Source organism: Glycine soja, chromosome 10 (genome assembly GCF_004193775.1).
Source record: "Glycine soja cultivar W05 chromosome 10, ASM419377v2, whole genome shotgun sequence".
Taxonomy (NCBI): domain Eukaryota; kingdom Viridiplantae; phylum Streptophyta; class Magnoliopsida; order Fabales; family Fabaceae; genus Glycine; species Glycine soja.
Window position 1 is genome coordinate 39,919,043 of NC_041011.1, and position 14,053 is coordinate 39,933,095.

The 14,053-nt window shown below is 29.9% G+C and overlaps 2 protein-coding genes and 2 non-coding genes across 4 annotated transcripts; 3 read left to right on the forward strand and 1 right to left on the reverse strand.

Annotated features, from left to right (window-relative positions):
* Positions 1–2,770: 2,770 nt before the first annotated feature.
* Positions 2,771–4,012, reverse strand: LOC114369636 (universal stress protein A-like protein). The gene is made up of 4 exons (XM_028326866.1): positions 3,767–4,012; positions 3,542–3,648; positions 3,278–3,390; positions 2,771–3,158 (listed from the first exon to the last, which is right to left on the reverse strand). The coding sequence occupies exons 1-4, from the start codon at positions 3,936–3,938 to the stop codon at positions 3,062–3,064; spliced, it is 489 nt and encodes a 162-aa protein (XP_028182667.1). The 5' UTR covers positions 3,939–4,012; the 3' UTR covers positions 2,771–3,061.
* Positions 4,013–6,113: 2,101 nt separating this feature from the next.
* LOC114369130 (GTP-binding protein SAR1A-like) lies at positions 6,114–8,816 on the forward strand. Its single transcript, XM_028326311.1, has 3 exons — positions 6,114–6,499; positions 7,210–7,341; positions 8,324–8,816. The coding sequence occupies exons 1-3, from the start codon at positions 6,371–6,373 to the stop codon at positions 8,642–8,644; spliced, it is 582 nt and encodes a 193-aa protein (XP_028182112.1). The 5' UTR covers positions 6,114–6,370; the 3' UTR covers positions 8,645–8,816.
* Positions 7,760–7,877, forward strand: LOC114372761. Its single transcript, XR_003658326.1, has one exon. It is a non-coding gene; the product is annotated as a small nucleolar RNA snoR83 (small nucleolar RNA).
* A 4,766-nt stretch (positions 8,817–13,582) lies between the features above and the next one.
* TRNAA-AGC lies at positions 13,583–13,655 on the forward strand. Its single transcript has one exon. It is a non-coding gene; the product is annotated as a tRNA-Ala (tRNA).
* The last annotated feature ends 398 nt before the right edge of the window (positions 13,656–14,053 follow it).

Here is a 14,053-nt window from a genome sequence, read left to right on the forward strand (position 1 = left end):
TGGTTGGCTAAAAGAATCTAATTTAATAGAGCTGGCTTAATATATATAGATAACTTGTACTGAACAAGAACTGGACAGTTATAAGAAAAAAAGTTATCATCAAGTAAAATGGTATAAAATTCATTAGAATATTCTTTTAATATTTTATTTTAATACAATTTATATTAAATTAAGTGTTTATCAAAATAAAAAGTGTGAGAATCAAATGAATCCATAATTTTAAGTCAATTACTCTTTTTTAAAAATGTGATAGCTTATTTTAGGAATCCCCGCCCCCCTACAGTTCCTTGTGGAGTTTTAGACTTTTAGTGCTTCAGCCTTCAGCTAGTAGCATCAATGCGGTGTATGCCATCGTTGTCCTAGAGTGCATTTATTGTTACGTAATTTATTTCTTAATCAATTTGAGCTGCTAAAAAGTAATTACGGCTACCAAAACCGGGATGAATGAATCAGTTTAACTGATAACTGATTAAGTCGTTCAATTATAGAGTTATTTATTTATTAATTTATGAGGTCATTTTTTAGGGAGATAAGGATATTTACATGACTAACTTTTAAGTCAAAATTATTATTATAAATATTTGAAGATTGAGTTTCAGAAAGTATAACCAAACCAACTTAACCCAAAAGCATATTCTAATATCGACCTGCGGCAAGATCACATGATTAAGTAGTGACTGTTACTTCCTGCACCTCCAAGTTGTTTCCTGCACCCTTTTCAGAATGTTTTTTTTTTTTACCTTCCGAATTAGTCATTCCGAAAGCCAAAAAAGTTCCAGAATGTTTTTTTTACCTCCCGAATTATATTCCAGAAGCCAAAAAAGGGATGCATTCCGTAATGTAATTTTACATTTTGGATTGACAATTTTGGAAGCCATATAAAGGAAGTGTTGGAAGCAACTTGGGAAGAGCAGGAAACAATAGCCTCAAGTAGTTTGAATATAACGGAGTCTCGTTAGTCACGTTCTATTCATGAAGGACCTGAATCACCTGATGTGTTCCCTAGTTAATGATTCTTGAAAGGGAGTCGCACTCATTCAAGAGTTTCCCGATTCATTGACAATTTGACATTATTATTGGAGTTCATGTAAGTGTATATCCCAACAATTGGGCTTTAAGAGACCCTCACAAGCTACGTTCAACAATTAGGGTCTTTTTTTTCTACACTTTCAGAATTGCTTCCTATACCTCTCATTTAACTTCCCAAATGACTATTTCGGAAGTCATATGAAAAGTGCTGGAAACAATATAAAATGTGCATGAAGCAATTGGGGAAGTACCAGAAGCTATTGTCCAACAATTACCAAGAAGTGAGAACATAGCCCAAAGCACTATCATCTTGAACATGGTTCCATTGCCTTGGATTGGGCTTGAACCAAATGAATGGTAGTTACAATAAGGGACATGCTAGGTGCACTCAGCAATTAGGTGAATGGGTAAAATTGTCCTTGAGTTAAAAAAAATAATTTCTTCTTCCAAAAGAAGGTTCTTCCAGAAAGCTTCCGGAAAAAGGTTCTTCCGGTAGAACAATTTGTTCATCCGAAAGAACCTTCTTCCGGTAAAACAATTTGTTCTACCGGAAGAACCTTCTTCCGAAGAAGCTACCGGAAGAATCTTCTTTCTAAGAAGCTACCGGAAGAAGTTCTTCCGATAGAACAAATTGTTCATCCAGAAGAATCTTCTTCCAGAGAAGTTACTGAAAGAACTTCTTCCGGTAGCTTCTCCAAAAGAAGGTTCTTCCGGTAGACTAAATTGTTCTACCAGAAGAACCTTCTTTCGAAAGAAGGAATTATTTTTTAAAAAAATTAGTTTTATTTTCAAACTTTGGCACAAGAACAATTTTGCTCATTCACCTAATTGTTGGGTGCACCAGCAATATTGCTGGGTGCACCTAGCATGTCCCTTACAATAATACTTCTTTTGTTTCATAAGTGTCTTCTTAAATTTTATTTTTTTTTACACTTACATTTGTACCAAATAATATTAGTTATAATCCTTTTTGCTAGAAAAGATGCAATACAATAGTAACATTGTAAATAATATTATTAGGGATTAAATAAAAAATTAATCAATATTACATTAAAAAATGACACTTATTTTAAAACTTATTTTTCTTTTTACACGATGGAAATAAGGCTCTAATTATCATAGTTTTTACTTTTCAGTTAAAGTTTAAAATTTTCAAAAACTAAAATCAATTTTCAATTTTATAATATTTAGGTAATCCGTGGCCACCAGATCATATGTGATTTCAACCAATAATGTAAAACATCAATAATTTAATATTTTAAATTAATTAAAGAACATTTTAAATTTTTTAAGATTTCTTAAATATTAGATTGTTAGTATGTCTCGATGACATAATGATCTCAAACCATTACGGTTGATAATTTCTCCTAAGTAAAGTTCCTTTTTGTTTCACGCTGAAAATATAATTTTTAAATAAATTTCACATATTTAATTTCTCGTTAAAAAATCCAAAATTAATTATAAGTTAAAATAATTTTGCATTAAACATACTAAATTTTACTCTTAATTTATTTTTATAATAAAAAATCCAAATATAAATCGAGACATTTTAAAACCAATTCTCTCAACCTTTATCCAAACACGCATAGAGTGGAATGACGAAATCAATGGGCGTGAGGAGAGATTTGGAATTTGGAAGCGATACATAACTAGGAAGGAAAAAAACAGATTGCGCTTTGAATGGATACTAAACATTTTCTTCTCTTTATTCTTTACTTCACTTACTTTCACTTTATCATGATTTAGGAGCATTATCAATATTCAATAGTTCAACATGGAGTACAAATTATGTAAAAGTAACAAACGAATAGGAAACTTTTGAATAGAAAATAATAAAGTCAAAACCAAAAGGCGTGCATCCTCATCTTCACTTAGCCTTTAACATTTAATATTTGGCGAGATATTCCTTTAGAGGAGAAACAAACAAAACACACAGAGCCCAAATAACACATAAGCGACAGAAGCAAACTGGTTGTCTATTTTTTACATAAAAACAAAGCTAGTAACGATTAATTTATTATTATTATCATTATTATGTTTCTCCGGTGGTTGGTTTTGGCTTCTTAACAATCAAAACCGGGCACTTCACGTTCTGTGCACAGTGATTGCTGACGCTTCCAAGGAAAGCCCTGCCATTAATTCAACATTCAAAGAATTAATTACTAACTAAATCTACAATTCACTTGTAGAGAAGTTAAACACTTGATTTAATTAAAAGGGTATGTTGTAATGTTGACTCATCACTCACCTCTTGATGAGACCATAACCATGGCTTCCCATGACTAAGACATCAGCACCCAACTTTTGAACCATCTGACAAATCACGTCCCTTGGATCGCCATTCTCTACCCTCGTCTCTACCTTAATTAATTAACCACACCAACGGTTGAAATATTCAGAAACTCAACAGAAGAAGAAAAAAAAAAGGAGGACATACATCATACATCATATATGTAATGTAATTAAATTAAGATTATAGTAATTAATTGATAAGGTAGCAAAAGGTACGTACATTTTCAATATTGTTACACAATTTCTTGGCTTTCTCCAAGACGCAATCGGCCACTTGTTGGCTATACCTCTCCATGGTAGCCGTTATGTCAGAGGAAAACAAATATCCTGAAAATATTAAGAAACACCACACAACAACATATAATCTGATTAATCAAAATAAACACCAACCTAAGTTACCTAGCTAAGCTTATGTGTTTTTTTTCAGTCCTATAGTGATGCATACCTGTGCCATCGAAGGCTGAATAAGTGACTCGAGGGGGTTTGACGTAGAGAAGAAGAAGGGTGTCTTTGGAATTTTGAAAAGCAAGGTTCTTAAGGCACCATGAGAGAGCATACATGCTCTCCTCGCCTTCATCCACGGCCACCAGGATCCGTCGTTGTTGTTCTTCTGCCATGTCAGATCACAACAAGGTTCAGCAAAGGATAAGTATCACTAAGAAGAGTGACTCGTGTGAGAATATGTGGCATATGTGTCTATTTATATATTTTTCATTTTTTTAATTTTGCCACGTGTCCTTATCCTAAGGTGACTTGACATCGAGCATGCAATGGATTTTAGTGCTGAATCTGTTGGCGGTTTCTGGGTTTGGGCTTTCTGGTTTTCGGTGTTTCAACACAGTGGGCCTTTCTACCCAAATTTGCTGAACTTGCCAGTTTCATCTGCCTATACAAAATAGCCCACCGAATTCTAAGCCGCAATATGATTATACAGTATTTACCAGGTTTCAAAGTTCGAACTTTCAAGGAATATAATTAATTATTGAATTTAACTTTTTCCAGAGTGAATGGTCAATGTTAGTGCTTACATTCAATTTTGGTTTAAGGATTCTGATATTTCGAATTCAATTTTGATTTGAAGTTTTAATATATTTAATTCTGACTAATATTTGGTAATTTTACTCAAATATTCTTGTTCTCTTTCTTAGTTTTAATAAATACAATATTAAATGTTTCAAGACAACAATGTTTATTAGAAGATAAAATTAAAATAAATATTTAAATATTTTATTAAAAAGTAACAACATAAGTCAATTTGAGATTGTTTTTTCAAAGACTAAAACTACGTTATTTTGAAATGGATGGAACACTAGTATTAAGGATTTAGAATTAAAATCCTTTTTTAATCACTCAATTTATGATGTTCAATGAATTCTAAATAATGCAATAATAAAAAAATTAATTCTATATGTTTTGGTATTATTGATTCTAATTAAAGTTCTCGAAAATTAGTATAGTTTAACTTTCAATTAAATGATATGTACATAAATCTTAATTATTGGATTTAAGGTTAAAATATAATTTTTGTTTACTTATTTTACTCAATCCGTAATTTCAGTCTTCCTATAAAAATTAAATGCATTCATTCTACTTATTTTTCAAAATCAATAATTTTTGTTCAACCCTCCATCATCAAGACGTTGACGGGTAATGAAAAAAATGTTGACCACTAAATAGCTACGTGACATTACGGATTTTTGGGTAATTTAAAGAGGCTTTTCAAATAATTAATACTACTTAGGCCTTGGCTCAAAAAAATAAACACTATCTGGACCTAAATATAAGATAAAATTATCAATTTTTATGTTAATAAAAAAAGTTAGTTAGGTCAATATCATTTAATCATACAAATTACATTTAAGAAATAATATTTTTTTCCTACAGTGTTATTCATTAAAATTCAATATAAAAAATAAAAAAGAATAATTAGAAATAGAATTTCAATTAATTAAAGGATATTTTTCAGACAATATCATCAAATAGGATAAAGTAGTTAAAATTGTTCATATTTGAGTCTTTTTTGTTGCTTATGATTGAGCATGAAGGAGTAGTTTTAATTAAATTCTTATTAAGTTAAATGCTCTACTAATCAATTTAAATAAACCATGTAAAAAATAAGCTTAACTATTCATTTTGTCAAGTAGTTTGTAAAAAATTTAACTTTTAATCCGTATACTTTAAAATAATATCTTTTAAGTTTATTAAAAGTGATATGAATATGAAGTAAAAAAAATTAAAAAATATATACATACATAAATGTGGAGACTAAAATGGATATTTTTAAGAATAAGGACTAAATAATTAATTAAATATAAACTTAAATAACCTTTTGGTTTCTAAAAAATGAGATATTTTTAATTTTATTCTCTAAAGAATTTTGTAGTCCTTATAATTAGTCTCTATTATGAACCTAATTCATAATATTTTAAATAGATGATGATTTAAAAATATTGTTTATTAGTAGAAATTACATGTCAAATTTCTTGACAACGCAAGACAATAATAAACAACCAATATTATTATTGTCTAAGTCATCAATTAACATTGTTATTTAATAATATAGATTAAATTATTGTTTTTTATAAAGATTAAAATGAAAACAAAATTATTTAAAAGACTAAAATTCAATGCTTGTAAAATCAGAACAGTGATTCAGCCAGTGAAGATACTAGTTGAAGGTTTTAAAAATCATGCTAGAATAAGAACCCTAGATAGAATTTTAACATCTATATAAGAATAACAATTTTTATAATTTGGAATTCAGCATTACCGGATTACCCGGTCACTAGTCCCTTCCCACGACAACACCCACAGTCCTATTTCCACACCCATCGAAATCGTTAAAGCAGCACAGTCACTCTCTAAATCGTTCAACCTCACACCCACTCCTCCGATATTCTTTTCTGCTTTAATCTTCGCTCTGTTTTCGGGGGTCAGATCTTAATGCCGAAGGCTTCGTATTCTGTTTGAATTTTGTTATCTATTGGGAGTGGAGTAGTATTTGAGATCGAGCGTAAAATATATAAAAATAATAAAAGAAGCAAAGGCGATGTTTTTGTTTGATTGGTTTTATGGGATTCTGGCATCGCTTGGGTTGTGGCAGAAGGAGGCCAAGATCTTATTCTTAGGTCTCGATAATGCCGGAAAGACCACCTTGCTTCACATGCTCAAAGACGAGGTTTCCCTTTTCCGCTTAAGCCCTGAATCGCTTTAAATTTACTGGGAATGTTATTCTTTTAGTTAGAATCCTTTTGTACAATTTAAATATTATTACGAGATTCAGTGTTTCAAAGAAGGGTTGCATGGCTAATTGTCTCTCTATATATCCTCTGCATGTTTTTAAATCTCGGTTGTGTTGTGATTAGCAATATTGTGGAAAATTGTGGCCGTGGACCACAATTTAAAGTCAATCCTGTGTATTTGCTGATGCAGTTGAGGAAGCCTCAAAAACTGCAATATTGTGCTCAAGGTTTTAAAAAAATCATCTGCAACCGCCATTGCAGCCTCAGTGTCATGGTTTTTGGGGTCTTTATGATTAAGTTTCAACCATCTGATTGCATTTGTATGCAATTTTCCGTAATATCAAGGATCACAACCATGACCACAATTGATTGCGCTGCAATTGTAGTTGTGGTCTACAATTTAAAACCAATTATCTGTATTGACATGTTTTGGTCTAATGTTTGTTTTTTTTTTGGTCATCTAACATCAATTTTTTTCTTTAAATGTGTTTTTCTCAACAATTATTTTCTGGTTTTAGCAAGCTTAACAAATTGATTTCACATATGTACTTTGTAATGTCTACCTTCCTGACATTATCATAGTTTATTGGGGCTAAAATATGCGCCTGGTTATTGGTATTTTTTTAAATGAGAATTGGTTTGGCAGAGACTAGTTCAGCATCAGCCTACACAGTATCCAACATCAGAGGAGTTGAGTATTGGGAGGATCAAGTTTAAAGCTTTTGATCTCGGGGGTCACCAGATTGCACGAAGAGTCTGGAAAGATTACTATGCTAAGGTCTTTCTCTCTTGTCCCTCTCCTAACACATACACACATTTGTGCATATTTTTATACCTGATTGCACCCCAACAGTTGACTTCTCAACTCTGTTTTACACCTGCAAACATCACTTGATGGAACTTGGCTATATACCTATAAGATTTGTCTGGAATTTAGGATTAAATCTTACTCCTCAATCTGATATGGTTTTAGACTTTTGGTCTACATGCTAATATTAATGTGTGGTTTGACTTGGAATATGTTTATTTGTCGTTCTAGCTGTTAACAAGGATAAAGTTTTCTTTCTATACTCATTACTGAACTTGCGCTGTAATGATCAAGTTGCCAAGAATACTCATGTGTTGAATATTACTATATTAGGACTATTGTCTAATTTATGTGACTAGAGCTTAGTTAAAGGATTGATGCCTTCATAATCCCAGCAAAATGGTTATCGTTTGTCTGATTCATGGGAGGCAGAAATTATACATGGAAATTCGCTGATAGCACCTTTTCTCATTAGAGTGTTGCTAATTGTATGTTATCAGACATATCTGCTGCTGATACAACTTTTTCCTATGGGGTGTCTCGTTGAGCATAATATATACATAAACCAAGGGATATACTCTTGCCTTCATAATTCTTGCTACTGATGCTCTAGTTGAGCATAATATATACATAAATCAAGGGATATACACATGCCTTCATAATTCTTGCTGCCAATGCTCTAATAGTATACCTCAGGGAGGGGGGGGAGAATGATTCTCTGAACAAATATAGCCCTCTTAGAGGTTGCTTTCCTTTTTTTTGGTTTTTTAGCTGTTGCTTGCATTATTATTCTCAAGCATTAAGCAATGCCTGGACTTTGGTATGCGCATCATGGCTTTTAAGAAGTTAAATGAATATTTTGACTGAGGACTTCTTGCTGGAGGTTTATTACATACTCACCTATGTTACTTTTAGAGAATTTAGAGCAAGGCATCATCCTTCTTTGGTGCAGGTAGATGCAGTGGTCTACTTGGTAGATTCATATGACAAGGAACGATTTGCCGAGTCTAAAAAAGAGTTAGATGCTCTGCTCTCTGATGAGTCTTTGACTACTGTCCCTTTCCTTATCCTTGGAAACAAGATAGATATTCCATATGCTGCCTCAGAAGAAGAGTTGCGTTACCATTTGGGCCTGACCAATTTCACTACGGGCAAGGGAAATGTAAATTTGTCAGATTCTAATGTCCGTCCTATGGAGGTTTTCATGTGCAGTATTGTGAAGAAAATGGGTTACGGAGATGGTTTCAAATGGCTCTCTCAGTACATCAAATAAATAGTCCATGTAGTAAGAGATGGCTTGGTATCCTGTTTCTAGACGCTTATTCCTATAGTTATGCTATAGAAATGTTGTTAGTACAAATTGCTGTTAAACATTTTTTTTTAGTACAAAAAATTGTTTAAAGAATATTTTATTAAAAGAAAATGACACTTATCCCTTTCTTTCACCTGTCCATTATATGCCGTGCAAATGTTAGTTATTTCTGGTGATCGTTTATCTTTGCTCCATAAGAGAAAGAGAGGGCTATAATATATACTTAAGGACTCTTCTCTCTATATCCATGCTTGGAAAACAAACATTTTCTTCTTGCTGGCTTTTGGCTTATTAAACAATATTTCACCTCTATTTTTAAACATTAGCTTCTCCCTAACCCTCCCACTTTCAAATATTTACACACCATTCACCATTGTGTTGTAAATCTACAAACTCCTACGATGTAGGCATGTAGCTAGCTACTAGCCAGAACTGCGGAGTCTAAAATGTTTATCTATCTAATCGGTATCCCACTTGCTATTGAATTTTCACCCTTTTTAATCATATTTGGGTTGCAATTCTTGTGGTGAAAAAGAAAAAGAAATATATTTTATTTGATTAATTCAATAAATTTATTTTTAACTAACATTTGAAACTCAATCTAAATATTAATTTTAATATTAATTTTTTAAAAATATATTTTTTCGAATATAGTTTCTTTAAAATTCATTTTTAATCACTATCTTTTGTATGTGAATTATGAACTAGATGTGAGTTACAATACCACAGGCTTTGCAGCCGATACCACTGTTATAAAGAGTATAATCCTATGTCAATTACACATCCATGGTATTTTGACTATTTTTCCCTCAAAATTGAGGAATGGTAATTTTGACAACAAAAGTGTCAAATTTTAAGAAATATTAACTTGTTTAATCTTATGAAATTTGCTCCAATGTCAAATAAATAATAACCTTTCAATCATCTTTTTATAATTAGAAATATAAATACAAATTCATTCTCGAGGAAACAAAAGATGATTGTTCAATTCATTTTCACTTGTAGTACTAATATGACATAATTTACAGATCCACTCTTGCTTGGATTTCTTTGGCATGACTAGTGGAGAAATGTCGTTGTCATCAAGTGTAAGAGATGACATCACTTTGCGCTTTGTACCATAAGGAGGAACACCTGACTTAGCCTACAATGGGATAAACAATATAATATAAGCTCAACGACCAATTAAAGAGTTTCAGTATTCCCTATATATTGACTCTATCTTCTCTTTAGGATGTTGGTGTATGAATAAGATATATATAAATATTATGATTGTTTAACATTGCCAGTAAAATTACAATAGTGAAAGTATGTTATGAGGATAATGTATTGTTGACTAGTGTTTAACCAAATAAATAAGATACAAGTATACTAACCAATATGGAGACTTTATTATCATTGTTTGTTATTATTGGGATTGTGGCACACCAAATACGTTAATGTTATTATCTCGATTGCATAATATTAGATTGGAAGACATTCAAACATGTTCTCGAAATCAGATTTCTAATGGGATTCCCAATGCAGTCTCTTATGTCATTTTTTTCCTAACTTCTTCCTCCAACTTTTGTCATCATGCCAATGCCATCTCTCTTGTGAATATCTGTCTCCTAATTTTCTCCTTCTCCAATTCTCATTGCATTTGCTTTTCCTCCAAATATCGTTATAATGCTTCGTTGACATTGATTGACACCAATGTTGGGAAAACATTAGGTGTCAGAACATTGCAAGGAAAAATCCTTAACGCAAACCCAGACCCTACAAATGAACTAATGTTAGAAAAACCTTGTATTTTTAAACAATGGGTCTCTTGAAAGGAACTGAAAAAGTGAGTGTTACCTTCCAATGAGTTTTCAGATACATAGGTGACAGTGGAAAGAGGACATGTTGTTGGTGATAATGTCCTTTGATTTTGGTCAGCATGAAATTTGAACTCCAAGAAAAGAGTTTGATTGTTAAACAAAGGAAAAAGCTTGGAGAAAGAAAAACAATGCCTATGGAAATGAGAGATGATGTGTGTGAGTGTGTGTGCATTATTGAGTTTGATAGTGGGATTAAATAGATGTGGTAGTGTTTATTGTTTGTGATGTGTGTCATGGTCAAATCTTGAGAATGAGACTAGAGTAAAGGAATTGCCTTATGTGTTTCTTTCTAAACTATGGAGATTTTGACTAAGCATTTCTCTCTTTAGTCAAACTTCATAAAAAAATAATTTCACTTTGAAAAAAATGATAAAAATGAATAAATATTTATTGTGTTAAAATTTTGAAATATTGTTTCAAGTTTTAAGCATTAAATATTTATTGACTACACATATTTGATAATATTAAAAATATAATTTTAATTTAATAACTAGTATTTTGACTCGTGGGTAAAATTATAATTTATATTTATAGTAAACAATTAACTGTAATATAATATTACTTTTAATTATTGATTTTTCGAAAAATTATTAATTAATATATAGATATAAAAGAGAGAAAGATAAAAATGAATACTAGTTTGAGATAATTATTTATGAAAAAAATACTTGTGTGAAATCAAATAATATTTCACATGGAACTATCAATATTAATTAATTACTTATTAATAAAATATTTTATTATAAATATATAAATTAGTTAAAAGCATTTAAAATTTTCCATTTAATCTTTTACTTTTAACTCTAACAACTTATTAGCAATTTCTTATTTAATTTTTCTAATCAATTAAATATATTTTATTTTTTAATTAAATGTATTTTAAACATAATATTGAATATAAATGTTGACAAATATATGACATAAGCAAAGGAATTTAAAATCTTGATTACTAAATGAGGGAATCACTTTAATGTTTTTTTTTCTTATGTTTCATATCAAGAATAACATTAATATCAACAAGGTATACGACATGATTGGTAAGCCCATGGTTAGGGATTCAATCTTTGATCTGAGTATTGGTAGAGGTCAATTTCTTTATTGAATCTTAACATTTTGAGAAATTAATCCTTGTCACTCAGTCGAGGATATTAGATTTCACCCAAAAATAAACATTAAAAATACCATTAATAATTTATTGTAGTTGATTATTTTTATAATTTTTATTGGAAACAATGTTAAGAATGAATTGGTAAAATATTAAATATAATTTCTTAAGGAAAATTGATTTTCATTCATTGGCTATTATTTTAAAGATAATTGTAAACAAAATCATGAATAAAATTTATATATTTAAACTGAAGAGATATGTAAAATAAGAAGGTGAGACTTTATTTTACTCAAAAAAGAAAGTGAGACTCTATTCATCATTAGACTGATTTAAAGTATTTTCAAATATAATTTGCATAAATTGACTTTAAATATGTCTTTGGTTTTTGACTTACATATTTTTACTTTAAATAAGTTAAATTTAAAAATTCTTGAAAATCTATTTAATATCAGGTGGAATTCGTGCGATGCATAAATCATACATTCAACTTTGATAATATTTTTTTTACTTATTTTTATTTTCTAAAAAACTATAAAGGTGAAAAAGGAGATTGGTAGTTTAGTCCAAAGACTTAAGTTCTTTTTTAAGGAATGAAAGTTGAATATTTTTATAAGTCGATCATAATAAATAAATAATAAACATTGATTAGTAGTTTGTATATGTATCAGAAAATGATTTAGTGAAATTAAACTCTGATATTTATTATTATTGTTTCTCGCAACACTTTTTCAATCTAGATCCTTGAGAATAAAAAACTTTTTTTATTAGTTTTATTTTCATGTTTTCATCTTTATCTTTGATTTTAACCATTGTTATTTTAAGTTCATTTTATATTTTATCTAATAAATAAAAAGTATGTAAATTATATTATACTAGTCCTTTGAAAAAATGATATTTAAAATTTTCATTTTATACTACTCATGTGATTTGATATACTTGTGAAACATATAACAATATCACCCAAAAATAAAATTATTTAGAAATTAACTTAGTTCAGAGTCCCTTATTCTATTCTTTAGGGTGTATAAGTTGAGACAACTTAATATATATATATATATATATATATATATATATATATATATATATATAATGAATTTTTTTTCTTTTGTAAGTCATGCATAATGTTCTTTTTATTTAAACTGCTATAATGATATGTTAATGAATTGTTTACTCAGTCAAAAAATGAATTGCTTACTCTTTTTTTTAGGAAAAGGAATTGTTTACTTTTAAGTTATTATATATTCAATTCCAAGTTTTTTTCCTAATATTTTCTTTTCTAGCCAAGTCTTTGTGTTACGGTCCAATTCATATTGGCAGGTCCAAAAGAATTGTTATTACTCTCTGTTATTAAATATAGGAAATAATAATAAGAAAGATGCTCTAGAATGAGTTTGTTGGCATTATTAGGAATATGTTTCGGCTTGCTGATTAGTGTGCGTGTGTAGCAGCTAGGTGTCGAATATATAACCATTGTAATGCATTGGAAAATCAGAAAATGAAGGAATTCAGTTTAAATATCTATTTCTTCTCTCTTCCTAATCTTTATCGAGTTCTCTCTTACTGGAAAAAGGTCTTGTATTACTTTGTTTTCGTGAAAAGTTTAATATCGGATTTGTTGGACATGTATACATTTTCTATTTTTCTTGTGATTTTCATAATAATAAAAAAAAAATTATAATTTTGATTTTAATTTTCAAATTCATGATTTTAAAACATTTGATTTCCTAATTTTACAAATGATCGATTTTAGTTTATTTATTAGATTATTAAATATAAATTATGATTAAAAAAGAATTTAATTATAAATTAATTAAAAATTATTCCTTAATAATTTCAAACATACCGTTGTTAATTTTGCAATTATGATTTTACTTACTAGACCTATAATGTATTTAATATATATTATAGATAAGTGGAAAACATCAATGTGGGGATGTAGCTCAGATGGTAGAGCGCTCGCTTAGCATGCGAGAGGTACGGGGATCGATACCCCGCATCTCCAGAATCTATATTTTTTTTGGTTTTTATCTCTGTTCATTTTTTCTTGTGAGTTGTGACTTTCTTGAATCCGGTTACGGAATCTTCTTTTAGAAATACCTAGCTGACGAAAATATGGCAAATCCATTCTCCGATATAACCTAAGTTCTAAAAGTCACACACTCCAAAAGTGAGATGGATTGAAAGCTCGAGTTGGTAACTAAATAATAATAATCTAATGCATTGCTTTCACTTTTGTATCGGTCAATTTGTCTGCACCTACTACAGGTATAAACTGGTGCTATTTGTTAACCAAACCACTGATTCACTTTCTTTTTTTTTCCATTATTAGATTTTTGTGTGGTGGCCTACTATATTCAACTTGTCTTGATCATAAAATCACAAAAGTTGAGTAATCAATCC

What these genes read in the sequence shown, in the direction of transcription:
- LOC114369130 (XM_028326311.1), top strand. Translation starts at nt 6,371, where the DNA reads ATGTTTTTGTTTGATTGGTTTTATGGGATTCTGGCATCGCTTGGGTTG. An exon ending in TTCACATGCTCAAAGACGAG is followed by an intron (nt 6,500 to 7,209) that starts GTTTCCCTTTTC and finishes TTGGTTTGGCAG; the next exon opens with AGACTAGTTCAGCATCAGCC. An exon ending in GGAAAGATTACTATGCTAAG is followed by an intron (nt 7,342 to 8,323) that starts GTCTTTCTCTCT and finishes TCTTTGGTGCAG; the next exon opens with GTAGATGCAGTGGTCTACTT.
- LOC114369636 (XM_028326866.1), bottom strand. Translation starts at nt 3,938, where the DNA reads ATGGCAGAAGAACAACAACGACGGATCCTGGTGGCCGTGGATGAAGGC. An exon ending in TTCAGCCTTCGATGGCACAG is followed by an intron (nt 3,649 to 3,766) that starts GTATGCATCACT and finishes TAATATTTTCAG; the next exon opens with GATATTTGTTTTCCTCTGAC. An exon ending in GGTTATGGTCTCATCAAGAG is followed by an intron (nt 3,159 to 3,277) that starts GTGAGTGATGAG and finishes AATTAATGGCAG; the next exon opens with GGCTTTCCTTGGAAGCGTCA.